At 42.9% G+C, this 15,346-nt stretch overlaps 1 protein-coding gene across 1 annotated transcript in view; it reads left to right on the top strand.

Annotated features, from left to right (window-relative positions):
• The window catches only part of cdan1 (codanin 1), a 72,613-nt gene that overhangs the window by 55,315 nt on the left and 1,952 nt on the right, over positions 1 to 15,346 (top strand). Inside the window, exons 20-26 of the mRNA XM_078406201.1 lie at positions 3,086 to 3,235; positions 6,261 to 6,324; positions 8,034 to 8,112; positions 9,175 to 9,335; positions 10,677 to 10,784; positions 11,744 to 11,807; positions 14,801 to 14,991. Coding sequence (XP_078262327.1) covers positions 3,086 to 3,235; positions 6,261 to 6,324; positions 8,034 to 8,112; positions 9,175 to 9,335; positions 10,677 to 10,784; positions 11,744 to 11,807; positions 14,801 to 14,991 — 817 coding nt within the window. The remainder of the gene's footprint in view (positions 1 to 3,085; positions 3,236 to 6,260; positions 6,325 to 8,033; positions 8,113 to 9,174; positions 9,336 to 10,676; positions 10,785 to 11,743; positions 11,808 to 14,800; positions 14,992 to 15,346) is intronic.

Genomic DNA, 15,346 nt, shown 5'->3' with positions numbered 1-15,346 from the left:
CACGCTGCACACCCTCAATAGCAAGAATGTCCTTCCTCAAATTTGGAGACGAAAACTGCACACAGTACTCCAGGTGCGGTCTCACTAGGGCCCTGTACAACTGCAGAAGGACCTCTTTGCTCCTATACTCAACTCCTTTTGTCATAAAGGCCAACATGCCATTAGCTTCCTTCACTGCCTGCTGTACCTGCATGCTAACTTTAAGTGACTGATGAACTAGGATACCCAGATCTCTTTGTACATCCCCATTTCCTAATTTGACACCATTCAGATAATGATCTGCCTTCCTGTTCTTACCACCAAAGTGGATAACCTCACATTTATCCACATTAAACTGCATCTGCCCACTCACCCAACTCACCCAAGTCACTCTGTATCCTCATAGCATCCTCCTCAAAGTTCACACTGCCACCCAGCTTTGTGTCATCCGCAAATTTGCTAATGTTACTTTTACCCCTTCATCTAAGTCATTAATGTATATTGTAAATAGCTGCGGTCCCATCACCGAGCCTTGCGGTACCCCACTAATCACTGCCTGTCATTCTGAAAGGGACCCGTTAATCCCTACCCTTTGTTTCCTGTCTGCCAACCAATTTTCTATCCATGTCAATACCCTACCCCAATATCATGTGCTCTAATCTTGCCCACTAAGCTCCTATGTGCGACCTTATCAAGGGCTTTCTGGAAGTCCAGGTACACAACATTCACTGGCTCTCCCATGTCCATTTTCCTAGTTGCATCCTCAAAAAATTCCAGAAGATTAGCCAAGCATGATTTCCCCTTCGTAAATCCATGCTGACTCGGAACGATCCTGTTACTGCTATCCAAATGTTCTGCAATTTCTTCTTTTATAATTGACTCCAGCATCTTCCCCACCACTGATGTCAGGTTAACTGGTCTATAATTTTCCTTTTTCTCTCTCCCCCTTTCTTAAAAAGTGGGATAACATTAGCTACCCTATTAAAAAGCGGGATAACATTAGCTACCCTTTAAAAAGTGGGATAACATTAGCTATCCTTTAAAAAGTGGGATAACATTAGATACCCTTTAAAAAGTGGGATAACATTAACTACCCTATTAAAAAGTGGGATAACATTAGCTACCCTTTAAAAAGTGGGATAACATTAGCTACCCATTAAAAAGTGGGATAACATTAGCTACCCTTTAAAAAGTGGGTATTTATTCACAAAATGCTGGAGTAACTCAGCAGGTCAGGCAGCATCTCAGGAGAGAAGGAATGGGTGACGTTTCGGGTCGAGACCCTTCTTCAGACTGATGTCAGGGGGGGCGGGACAAAGGAAGGATAGAGGATATAGCTACCCTGTAAAAAGTGGGATAACATTAGCTACCCTCTACCATCAACTGTTTGCTCAACGGCATGTCAGGACAGAATCGCAAACATCTGAGGTAAAGGCAACGAGGATATAGGATGATCTGTGGGAAGCCACTGCACAGGTTGTTTGCACTTTGAGGAATAAAATGTTTTGGTTTAGCAAGCTTGCACCTCCATTGTGAATGATATGTGCACATGCAGTATCCAGATCTCTGCTCTCATGCATTTCCCACCAAAATATGCAACCTTAAATGCATTTACCAATTGCATGTCTGCCCTGCAATATTCTTGCTATTGAGGGCGTGCAGCGTAGGTTTACTAGGTTAATTCCCGGAATGGCGGGACTGTCGTATGTTGAAAGACTGGAGCGACTAGGCTTGTATATACTGGAATTTAGAAGGATGAGAGGAGATCTTATCGAAACGTATAAGATTATTAAGGGGTTGGACACGTTAGAGGCAGGAAACATGTTCCCAATGTTGGGGGAGTCCAGAACAAGGGGCCACAGTTTAAGAATAAGGGGTAGGCCATTTAGAACTGAGATGAGGAAAAACCTTTTCAGTCAGAGAGTTGTGAATCTGTGGAATTCTCTGCCTCAGAAGGCAGTGGAGGCCAATTCTCTGAATGCATTCAAGAGAGAGCTAGATAGAGCTCTTAAGGATAGCGGAGTCAGGGGGTATGGGGAGAAGGCAGGGACGGGGTACTGATTGAGAATGATCAGCCATAATCACATTGAATGGCCTCCTCCTGCACCTATTGTCTATTGTTTATTAATATACAGTAAACCCTCATTATAATGCACCATGGGGAAGAGTGGTGGGAAGGTGTTCGTTATTGCCGATTGTCCACGATAACCGAGGACGGTATTATTATATGTAGTTGAAGCAAAGAACTCTCAGCTGGAAAGTTGAGCAGAGCAGTTGCAAATGGAATTTAATCCAGACAAGTGTGATGGAATACATTTTGGGAGGTCAAAATGTGGTAGGACATGTAGAGTACATGGAAGGAATCTGAGGAGTGTTAATATACCGAGGAACCTTGTGGTGCAAGTTCATAACTCACTTAAAGTGGTGACACGGGTGATAGGATAGTGTACATTTAGTGTACTTGTCTTCATAGGCTGAGGTATTACTTAGAAAAGCTGGGACATCATGTTGCAGCCTTAGTGGTTTGTCTGCACTAAGAGTAGTGTGCAGGGTTCTGGTCACCACACTACAGGAAGGATGTGTGGGCAATAAAGAGAGTGCAGATCCAGCAGGAACAGAAGGCATATTCTTACTGAAATGTTGAGGAGTGATCTGATAGTGGTTTACAAAATTATACGGGGCAGAGACAGGATTAATAGTCAGAATCTTTTCCCAAGGAAGGAGAAACCAAAAGTAAAGAGCGTTGCGTTAAGGTGAAAAATTTGAAAGAGTTCTGAGGGTTGCTTTTTTGATACAAAGGATGACGGTTTTATAGTCAGAAATGGTTCTGGAGACAGATAAAATTATAACATTTAAAAGAGATTTGGGCAGTTATCTGAACAGAAGGCATTGAGGGTTATGCAGGAAAATGGGATTAACATCATCTGGCATCATAGTTGGCATTGATATAAAAAGGGCACGTTCTGTGCTATAAGTTTCTATTACAGCATTCCCTCAGGACACGATAGTCCTCCACACTTTGGACGATATGTTTTGGGTGCTGTCCTTATTTTGTTAAACAGCAGTAAAAGTAATATTAAATGATGGCCTTTACTCCCTTTCCTAGGGCAACGCTGGTGTCGGAGTTGGTCAGAAATGGGACAGCAAAGCTACACAGTGAAATGAAGGAGGAGGAGTCTAACCTACCCAAACTGCTTGAAGATGTGAACCACCAGCTCTGTGAAGAAGGCAGGCAGGCCGTGGCTAAAGGCAGAGAGTACGTGTCTGTTATAGTTGACTCGGTTGATGTGCATGTTTGTCGAGCAGCTAATCTCCTTCCTGCTTTGCAAGAGGAATTGTGGTGAAGGTTTAATCACTTCATAGAACAAGCTAAATTGGCATCTGAGGGCACCCTAGTTGCTGATGGGATATACCTGAATCTTTCCATCTAATGCCCTCTCGTTGTGTGATGAAGTGTATTGTCCGAAAATACAGTGGAATCAGTAGCAACTTTCAAAATTATTGGATGTAGATTTGAATGGGGCGGCACCGTGATGCAGCAGCATAGTTGCTGCCTTTCAGCGACCCAGGTTCGATCCTAACTATAGGAGATGCCAGTACGGAGTTTGTACGTTCTCCCAGTGACTGCATGGGTTTTCTCAGGGTGCTCCGGTTTCCTTCTACGCGCCAAAAACGTGCAGGTTTGTAGGTTAATTGGCTTCTATAATTTGACCCTTGAGTGTAGGATTGAACTAGTATACAGGGGATAGTAGGTCAGCATGGACTCGGTAGGCTGAAGGGGCCGTTTCCACGCTGTATCTCTAAAACTAAATTAAATATTTGCAGAGTTCTGAAAAAAAGATCAAGACAATAGTCCAATTGGATGGGCACAGACACAATGGCCTCAATTACACTTTGTGTTGTATGATTCTATAAACAAATGCACAGGTGCATCCAGTGTTGCGGCCTATCAGACATGTCAAGCCCAATTTCCTGCCTCTTCCCTGAGGGGTGTAGTTTTAATGATGCGTTCTGCTGGATAGCTAAAGATTTCCTGAAAACCAAAATAAACAGCAGATAAAGGAAAACTAAAATCAAAATAGATGATGTGGAAACATGCAGCAGGTCAGGCAGCATCTGTGGTATGATAAACAGAGGTAGCGCTTCAGGTGAAAGATCTTTCATCAGATCTGGACCATTAAACTGTTTCTCTTTGTGTGGATGCTTCCTGACCTGCTGGGTGTTTTGAGTTTTTCTTCTGGATACTTTGTAATTTTCTTCAGTGTAATGCAGAAACTGATTTTGGTCTCCTGGTAATCAATTATGTATCATCATTCTTTTCATCTTCAAAAATTGAGGAAAAAGTTGGTGGTTGCAAAACCAAAAGGTTTTTATCAAAAGTGGGAGGCAGGACATTTAAAAACCAGGCCTTTGTTTGGCACGGTGAAATGCACAGAGACATGCCTATTGCGAGCAGCCATGTTGGGAGAGAGGCTGTGGGTTGCAGTGAAGTGCCGTGTTTGAGGGTAAATGCAGAAACTTTGAGGAGAAAGCTGAGCAGAGGGTAATGGCAGGTTACGGTAGAGGTCTATTTGGTCTATGTTTGTGTGTACTACTTTCCTGATCTTGGTGCAATAGTGATGACAGACTGGCAACTTAATGTTCCAGTGTTTCGATGTTTCAGACGTGATAGATGTTTCAGACGTAAAGGAAAAGAGGTGCAGGAGTTGCTTTGCTAATCAGAGAGACTGGCATGGTGGCACTCAGCGAGGACATATTGGAGAGGTGGTCCACTGAGGTGATATGGGTAGAACTTAAAAATGAGAAAGGTGTTTGTACTGTAATGGGAATATATGATGGACCCCCAATAGCAAGCGGGAGATAGAGAAACTGATATGTAGACAGATTACCGAAAAAGGCCAAAGCAACAGGATTGTCTTAGTGGGTGACTAATGTTGACTGGGGCTTGCTCAGTGTCAAAGGCTTAGACAGGGAAGAATTTGTTAGGTGTATCCAGGAGGGCTTCTTGAAACAGTGTGTGTCCAAACTGAGAGAACATACTTGACCTTGTGTTGGGAAATGAGCATGGCCAGATGACCGGTGTTTCAGTGGAAGAGCATTCTGGGGCTAGTGGTCACAACTCCATAAGTGTAAAGATTGTTTTGAATAGGGATAAGTCTATACCTTGCAGGAAGGTGCTAAATTGGAGTAAGGTCAATTACAAGGTTAGGCAGGAACTCAGGATGGTATATAGGGAGCAGTTGATATTGGGCAAGTCTCGCATGTGGGAGTCGTTTAAATTCCAGTTGATCTTAGTTGATACAAGGTCAACTTTATATGAATCACAGACAGGGTTTTGTACCGATAGACCTTTGTGATGGATAAACGGAAAAGCAGAGCAGGCGTGGGGAAGGTGTCCCTGTGAGGGACTGTGGAGAAACCCTACGCTACTCGGCAGGGAAGGGGAATCCAAAATAGTAGGGCAATAGGCAGGGTTGTGCAGTGAACGTCTTCACACAAAGTGCAAGGAAAGAACTTGCATAAATCTTCAATCCAGAAGGGAGCTTGCATCCATGATAGAAGAAACTGGTAGTGGGATTTGCAATTTAGACATTACCAGTGTCTAGGCTGTTCTCCCCAGAATTGTATTTTGATTTTCTTTGAGGTTGCATAATCAATTGCAATCTATCGGTCCATACAATGTACATCAATAAACTGCTGCTCTTCTTAAGCTATTTTCTGATACAGGTAGTTCTGCTATAAAGCAACAGTTGCATTCCTAAGAAACCTCCTGTGACAGAAATTTATGTAATGAAACCAAACATCAATGCTGTAAAGGGATTAGTGCAGTTTAGTTTATTGTCACGTGTACTGAAGTACAGAGGTCCCAGCACAGATCCATGCGGAACTCCATTAGTCACAAACCTCCAGCCTGAACGTTATCCCTCCATCGCTGTCTTCTATCAGTGAGCAAGTTCGGAATCCATACGACCAAGTCATTGTTAATTTGAATTTAAGGATATTATGGGAGCTTATTCATATATACCTCCACATATAGATAAGCTCATATAATACCCTTAAATTCAAAGGTCTGGTGTACATATATATATGTTCATATAAACAGCAAATAGTTTCCTCCCTCTCTCCACTTTTCATAATTGTTCTTTCGTATCAGTGCGATGTGATTTGATGAGATTTCTGCACTACAGTGGAGGTATGGTTACCGAATTGACTTTTAGACATTGTAAAAATGGAACCCAGAAACAGCCTGTAATATTCCTTTTCTTCATTTTACTTTTCAGATTCTGTAGCAGAAAGGGACCTGAAGCAATTCAAGTCCTGCTTCCAGGAGAGACATCTGCCTCGGTTTGTTGAACTACTGAATTCCACTCCGAGAGTGGTGTTACCTGGAGTGGGAGGGTGGGGACACTTTATTTCTCGGGTCCACAGGATACCAACGCCAACATAATGGACAGTTCCCACGTTTTCAGTTCAAAGGTCAACAAATTGTGTGTCTGAAACCAGAGAGATATTCAATGTTCATGAGCACTAGGTCATCTGGCATGTGGCACCAAGATTGTGAACAAGTCTATTCCCAATGGGCAGTTTGTGAAACATTGTGACATTGCTGGCCTTGATATTCCCTATCTTTAGTTGGAGGAATTTTATCTTTATCGAGAACAGAATAGTTGAATGGTATAGAGACTCCCGCGGAAGAAAATTGAGAGGGGTGGTGGGGAGGTAAAATTGGATCTCATCAGCGTGATATGAAAATGTAATGGAAGCTCTGAAACCTCTAAGTCACCCCCACTCACAGCCTCGCTCAATTTCCCAACGTATCCCCATACCCTGTTGAAGCCGAATCATTAAATATATTCAAGACAGAGTTGGATATTGTTCAGAGGACACGAAAGATCAAGGATGTGGGAAGAAAGCAGGAACAGGGAACTGAATTTGGATGATCAGTCATGGTCAGATTAAATGGCGGTGCAGATTAAATGGCGGTGCATTCCTCGGGACGAATGACCTACTTCTGCTCCTATTTCCTATGTTTCTGTGCTCCCATTCCCTTGAGTGTCGAGATGCCTGTTGATCTGTCTTGGATACACTCAATGTCTGAGTGCCCATGGTTGAGAATTCCAAACGTTCACTATCCTCCTCATAAAGAAACATCTCTTTATATCTGTCCTAACTGATTAGTTTCTTATCCTGAGTTTTTGGTTTCTTGATCCAGTTTTCAGTCTTGGGAAACAATCTCTCAGCAGCTCCTCTGACAATCTATCCTGCTGGCAAACTTAGGTGGGTGATAACAAACAAGAATTTTGTTCAAGGATTCGATGAGATGCTCAGAGAAGTGGGGGACGGACCATGAGAATACACTGACAGTGCTGTGGGCGCGGCAGCAGGAGGAGGAAGTTTTATCAGGACAGCTAACAGTTAACTCTGAAGAGAAGGCAGAGAGTAGCATGGAGAGCAAGCAGACTCCCCAAGTCCACAGGACAGGCCATTATTGAGTGAATTAGACAGGGAGGAGGTTGGCAGGATTAGCTACCAATGAAGGCGCTAGGTAGGAGCAAGAACATGCATGGTGTTGCTGTTTTGCTAAAGGGGAAATTATTTAATTGGTTTTGTAGTCTTTGCCTGTAACTCAGCTCCACAGTGTTATAAATCTCTCCTGACCCTGCCATATCCTCACCCGCGGTGGTTAGCCAAAATAGCCATAAAGCTCCTGACGGTGGGCAGGGGAGGTCAGGAACTTTGATTTATAAAGCTTTAGTAAAGTTATAATTTGTACTCTGGAATTTCCCCATCAATTTATTCGGAACATTACACCCTCGTACTAAGCCTCGAGGGAGAACAGGGCCCTGAAAGCTCGTCTCTTGTGAAAGGATAATAGAGGGGCAGCTCTCCCATATCAAGTGGCCATTAGATGTTCTTTCACAGATGCCTTGTCCCATCGGGTTTATTCCCCACACCCCACCTCTATCTGCTCGCCAACCCTTGTTGATTGCTCACTGCTGGGGGTCGGTTGCAGTATTGCTGTTGCCTTTGTGAACCAGCCATTGTCTACGCAGGTGTTGAGGACAGCAGAAGATATAGCAACTCGCCTTGCAACGGAGAAAGCTTGCACATGGCTGTCCACCAATATCACAGGTACAGAGGAGCACAACTGGTCTTTCTCCAAGGGAGGGGGTGGGGGGTGGGGCAGAGAGGGTTCACTACTGACCCTGTATTCACTGGTTTCCCTGTCCCTCTTTACTAACCTCCCATTACCACCTAACACAGCCTCTCTATTCTCTTCTCTCCCAAAGGTGTTTAGACTAATATTTTGGGCAGCATGGATGAGGTAGGGTTTTGCTGAACAATCTCCAGGCTTGGGGCAGGTTGATTTTGAAATGTTTTTTCCCCCAATTTAACAACGTCAATGGGATTGACAAGTTAACACAATTAAGTGACAATGTTAACATGTTCACTTGAAGCGATGATGTTGACATATTGACCATAAAGTGCTGGATTAAATCAGAAGGTCAAGTCAAGTTTATTTGTCACTGAGGCAGCATCTGTGGAGAATGGACAGACACCATTTTGGATCAGAATCCTTCAGATTGAATGGGGCAGCTGGTAGAGCTGCCGTCTCACAGCACCAGACACCCAGGCTTGACCCTGATCTCCAGTGCTGACTGTGTGGATTCTACACATTCTCCCTGTGTCCATGTAGGTTCCTCCAGGTGCTCCTGTTTCCTCCCACATCCCAAAGACGTGTGGGTTTGTTGGTTAATTGATCTTTATAAAATTGCCCCTGGTGTTTAGAGAGTGGATGTGAAAGTGATAACGTAGAACTAGTGTGAACGGGTGATCAGTAGTTGATGTGACAATTGGCTCATTTCCCTGCTATATCTTGAAACTAAACACTCCCTCCACTAACGCTGTTACTCCATCTACAGTCTCTTGTGTCTCAATAGTAGCATCTTTATTAAATTACTGCACATTAGCTCATTAATTGATTGCACCAATAACAACTAACAAAAGACATTGAAAAGGTGCACATGTTAAAATATGCCTTGATTTAATCTGTAGCCTCAGCAGCAATTACTGTTGGGTGCTGGTGAATAACAAATGTGTGTTTTGTTACTGCATTGCTTAAAGTGCAACATCCGGTGGCAGTGCCAATTGGTTTGCTCTCTGCGTCAGGCTCTCTTTCTGTTTTGTCATCAGCTTTAATTAAGAAAGAAATGACCCTCAGCTTTGAAAGACTGAAGAAATCTCGAACCATGCAATCGGCAAATGCAACTGAGGTTTCCGGAGCAACGGATGGTTGCCCACCAGACTGTAAACATAATGCACCATCTCCTTCCAAGGTAGCCAGCGAGTTTAAGGTACGTTACATTAGTCTTAATGAGGTAGTTCATAGATTCTCGAAGCAGAACTAGGCCATTCGGCCCATCGTCTACTCCGCCATTCAATCATGGCTGATCTGTCTTTCCCTCTCAACCCCATTCTCCTGCCTTCATAACCCCTGACACCCATACTAATTAGGAATCTGTCAATCTCCACCTTAAAAATATCCATTGACATTGTATATACGAAAGGGGGCTTTGAAAGTTTGGTTTCAAAAGTTAATGTTGTTTATTAACAACAAACTAAATTTGTGTGCAGTTTTTCCCATCTTCATTTCTACAGGAGCCTAATAAATTGAGTGTATCATATGGAATTCTTATTTGTGACTATAATTTATATGAGACTATGATTTATATTCATTTTCCTGGTGATGTGTGATTGGCTGGTGTAGCTATCTGCGAGATATTGACCTAATTAGTTTTAATTGATTTGAATTGCTGTCCTCTGGTTTGGATTCCTGCAGTTGGCTACTGATTTTATTAAGCAGTGGAGGATGGGAAAAAAATATATAACATTAATTGCAGATATTGAAAACATTCAGGCTGCTTTGGAAAGGAGAACTGTTAACGAATTCAGTCTGAAGAAGGGTCTCGACCCGAAACGTCACCCATTCCTTCTCTCCTGAGATGCTGCCTGACCTGCTGAGTTACTCCAGCATTTTGTGAAATAAATACTAACGAATTACTTTGATGAGTGTTGATTAGAACCGGAAAAGTAAATGTGCCGGAGCGCTCTCACTGCCTAATGTTTCACTCTGGTCAGTAATGTAGCCTTATGGGCCATGTAGGAAAATACTTGTGTCTCCTTGTTTATGCTCCCCAGAGTCTTGATATTCTCATTTTGTGAGTTTTGTTCTCAACAGGACTCAAACTTGAGAAATATTATAGCTTTGTCCAGGAAAGCTGAGTGACTATGGTGACTGTTGAGGGATGACAGATCCTCCAAGATGTCATGCTGTGTTAAGTTAGAAATAGGGCAATGGTTAGGGTCACAGGCAATGTTCTCCATACATAAATGTTGACGAGATTCACTGGCTTGAGTTCAAAGCATGAAAGCTACCCAAGAGATTGGAAGGTTTCTGAGTACTATGGGAAAATCTGAGTGGACAGCAATGGTCAAGTACAAGAGGATCACAACTTCAGTCTTGCAAGCCTGAGACATTTTCCCAGCTAATCAAAGCCTGAGTGTTGGTCTCTTTGAAGTCTCAAAATGCATTGGTCTAATACTAGGGAAAAATAAATTCATGATCCTGATATGATTTATTTTTCAATTTTCAGTAGAACCCCATAGCCTAATTGTTTTTTTTGTCCTTTCCAAAGGAGGTGCTGAGTGTAACATTGGGCCCCAGGAATAGGGACGAAACAGTGGACCACCAGGAACTTGACAGTTTATTAAGAAGATTAAGCCAAACACTGAAATGTAGACAGGTAGGCACTTTCTTCAAGGGCAGATGCATTGCTAGGTTTTTTTACATTTGCAATCAGTGAATTGCCTTCCATTCACACTATGGCAGGGAATATAGATACATACGTGTTCTCTGAAAATAAGGGAGAGAGTTACAGGTGAAGAGTCATCTGTCTGTCAGTGTCAGCATGGAGCAAAGCACTTAGTGATTTCTTGTAACTCTTTTGGGCAATCCTCAGAAAGGAGGATTGTTCTATTGTATCCGCTGTTCCAGGTGTCAACCTCTCTACATCGGCGAGACCAAGCGCAGGCTCGGCGATCGTTTTGCTGAACACCTCCACTCAGTCCATCTTAACCAACCTGATTTCCCGGTGGCTCAGCACTTCAACTCCCCCTCCCATTCCCAATCTGACCTTTCTGTTCTGGTCCTCTTCCATTGCCAGAGTGAGGCCCAGCGCAAATTGGAGGAACAGCACCTCATTTCACTTGGGTAGTTTACACCCCAGCGGTATCAACATTGACTTCTCTAACTTCAGATAGTCCCTGCTTTCCCTCTCTATCCCCTACCCCTTCCCAGTTCTCCCACCAGTCTTCCAGTCTTTGACCACATCCTATCTTTGTCCCGCCCCATCCACTGACATCAGTCTGAAGAAGGGTCTTGACCCGAAACGTCACCCATTCCTTCTCTCCAGAGATGCTGCCTGACCCGTTGAGTTACTCCAGCATCTTGTGTCTAACTCAGAAAGGAGAATATAAGCAGAGCAGAATTGGTCAGGGTGGTAAAAGAACACGAGAGAAAGGAGTGGAGAGGTCTGCTGATGTGTTTGGGAGGAGACTGGATGCTCGTGAGGAGCTATTGTTCCGCAAGGTCTATTTTGGAAATCTCCAAATGGCTTAACATTCTAAGTTTATCACTTTATTCTGATGCTCAACACTGAAGAGGTGGCCCTTGTGATGAACTGTAGCCTTTTTTTCCTTACAGTATATCTGTCCAGTAATTGAACAGGCCCTTGCCAAGTACACCGTGGAGCTCGCATCTTTATTAGGTAAGCAACTGGTAAAAGTGAAAAACTTTATTTTCTTCCAGTGTCCTGTATGTTTTCCACCTCCTGGTGTAAACTTTGATGCAAGTTTTGTAGTTTAAAAACTACAATTACCTGTAGTTAATGTTGTTACTGGGATTAGTGTTTAATCTTATAGAATTTTGATTTTGCTGGTGAAATCAATGATATGTAACTGAAGAGAATATGATTGATAAAGTGTTAGTCCTGTTTTTGGGGCATTTCTGCCTTTTTTGATAACCGGTATGGTAGCCAATTTAAACAACAGTGAAACCCACAAAACCACAATTAAAAATTGGACTTCTTTCAAGATTATTTAAGAAGGGTAAATATTGGGAAGTTCACAGGCAACATCCTCCCACTTGACTTTTCACTTGCGGTTTCGGATGATTTATATTTTTCAAAGGTAACTGCAGCATTGGGATAATGCTTCAAGTGACAGCCTGGGTGCAACTGCTTCTGCCTTGGCCTGCACTTTGAACTGTGATGTGATCATACAAATGTCTCAGGACTAAATAAGTTTTTATTGTGTTTGTCATTGAACCATAAACTCTCTATATTTGAAGACACAAGAGACTGCAGATACTGGAATCTTGAGCGATTAAAAACAAATTGCTGGAGGAATTCAGACTAAAAAGGTCCCCACCCAAAACGTTGTCTATTTCAGTCCAAAGATGCTGCCTGGCCCATTTAGTTCCTCCAGCACTTTGTTTTTTGCTTACTGTATTTGACTTTCTTCTAAGTGTGTTTAAACTATTTGTGAGGTTAATTGGGGAGTCATACTATGACTATACGCTTTAATAAAAAAGGTACATCTTTTTACATATTCACAGATGGAATCTTATACTTTGGTTTCAGAGAACTTGCAGGATCGTTGCTCTTGTTTTACAATAGTTTAGTTTATTGTCACGTGTACAGTGAAATGCTTTTTGTTGGGTGCAATCCAGTCAGCTGAAAGACGATACATGACTGCAGTTGAGCTATCCAGTGTACAGATACAGGATAAAGGGAATAACATTTAGTGCAAGATAAAGTATGATTAAACATTTAGTCCGAGGGTCTCCAAAGAGGTAAGCGATAGCTTTAGTAGATGATAGTATGGTTTAGCTGCCAGATAACAGCTGGGAAGAAACTGTCCCTGAATCTGGAGGTATGTGATTTCACATTTCTGTTCCTCTTGCCTGAGGGGAGAAGACGGAGTGTCCAGGGTGAGACTCGTTCTTGATTATGCTGGTGGACTTGCTGAGACAGCTTGGTGTAGATGGAATCATTGGAAGGGAGATTGGTTTGTGTGATGGTCTGGGCTGTGTCCACATTCCTGCAAAATTTGCAATTTGTTGCGGTCTTGGGTGGAGCTGTTCCCAAACCATGCTGTGATGCATTGCTATAAAATGCTTTCTATGGCGCATCTATTGAAGTTGGTAAGAGTTGTTGGGGACATGCTGAACTTCCTAAGCCTACTAACGAAGGGGACGGCACCTTGTCGCAGTGGTAGAGTTGCTGCCTTAAGGGCCTGTCCCACTTAGGCGATTTTAAGGCGACTGCTGGCGACTAGGCTGTCGCCGACAGTTCGCCGGGATGTCGGGGGCATGATCGTGAGGAGTCTTCCAAAGATCGTAGTGGATCTCGGCGTATCGCTGAGAAATCAAACGGTTTGAAATTTCTCGGCGACAGCTGGCTTGTCGCCAGGTATCGTAGCTTATTGTGGTCGCTGTCGCATGCTGTCCCCAGGTTTGATAGGTTCTCTTAAGATGCATTTAGAAGCACATAATATTAAAATAAGTAAAGTCATTTCAAAATACCATAAAATGCTTGTGTTTAACCAATTTATTTACCGTCAGGACATTTGACAGGTAGATTGGAAGTGATAGTTTGATGGTCAGGTAAGCGTGGGATGTTTTTGGCCTCAGCCATTACATTTAAAATGGGGTCCAACCCCAGATATACATCTCCCTTACATTTTCAAAGAATGCCCACACACTTTTCACAAAAATCCACTGAGCCACTTAAAAAATTTTTTTTTTTAATACAGCTATTAGTAAACTGGAAGTAAATCCGGTTTATTCCTTGTTACAGTGAAGCTTGGTTTTTAAGTAACCCATACAAAGTGTTATAGTTCAAAACTCTCAAGTACTTACCGACTTGTCAGTGATTTCAGCGAAAACCAGGACGCCGGAGAAGCATTGACAGCGTGAGGATTTTCGCGATGTTTCAGAAGACGCTGTAATCTCGACCTGACTCGGCATTGTCATCGGGTAAAAGAAAAGTTTGGTGATCTGCTACGACTTTGACAGTCGCCGACAGTCGCCTAAGTGGGACAGGCCCTTTACAGCGCCAGACACCCAGGTTCGATCCTGGCTACGGGTGCTTTCTGCATGGAGTTTGTATGTTCTCCCCATGACCGCATGGGTGCTCAGCTTTCATCCACACTCCAAAGACGTACAGGTCTTTAGGTCAATTTGGCTTTGGTAAAAAATTGTAAATTGTCCTTAGTGTGTAGGATGGTGCCAGTGTATAGGGATTGCTGGTCGAGGCGGACAGTGGGCCAAAGGGCCTGTTTCTGTGCTGTATCTCTAAACTAAACTAGAGGCATTGGTGTGCGCTCTTGGCCATTGCTTCGATATGGCTAGTCCACAACAAGTTGCTGGTGATAATCACTCCTGGGATCTTGAAGATTTCAACCATCTCTACTTTGTCGCCGACAGTGTATACCGTATCGCTTCGCATCCTAAAGTCGATCTCTATCTCCTTTTTCTTGCTGACATTAAGAAAGTTGTTGTCTTGACACCAGGTTATGGGGTTCTCAATCTCCTTCCTGTACTCTGTCTTGTCATTATTTGATATCTGGCCCACTGCGGTGGTGTCATCCGTAAATTTGTAAATTAAGTTTAGTTAGCTTTAGGTCCACCCAGATGAATTTGTAAACCAGTATTTGCAGTTCTGTATTTCTATATTCTGAATGCTCTCATTTTTTGTAGTTGCAGGAGCAGTTCCATTATCTGATCCGACCAAGAGGAATTACAGGGAAGAACCTCATTACATATCTGTCCACCATTTGCTCAGATTACTCCTTGCTTTGTGGAAGGACGATTTCCGTGTTCGCGTACCCCTTCAGCTAATGTTTAGTGAGAAGAACATTGCTTATACAGTGCGGTCAGGAAATCGAAAGGTAACCTTTGTTAACTGCTCTTTAAGTATGACATACCCCATTGTGAGTGGCCTTTGTTCAAGTGATCAACACTTGTATAATTATATTTGTGGGCTTATTCCTTATGTCCATGGATTGTGACCACTTCTTTGATTGGATTAGGGACGTAATCTTACGGGATTTGGACCAAGCTCAGTTATAAATATTGGTGAAGGCCAAACTTTGCTGAGTAATTATGGCAAAATGTCCGTGTTTACTATCAAACAGACAGAGGCTCCATTTTCTTTCTACAGGGTTCCTGAAGCAGAGATTTAGCTCTCTCCCTCAGGGCACACTGTCTGCAGGGAGTGCACCTGAATCAAATTATGTATGTATA

Source organism: Rhinoraja longicauda, chromosome 10 (genome assembly GCF_053455715.1).
Source record: "Rhinoraja longicauda isolate Sanriku21f chromosome 10, sRhiLon1.1, whole genome shotgun sequence".
Lineage (NCBI taxonomy): Eukaryota > Metazoa > Chordata > Chondrichthyes > Rajiformes > Arhynchobatidae > Rhinoraja > Rhinoraja longicauda.
This window is presented reverse-complemented; position numbering and strand designations above follow the sequence as displayed.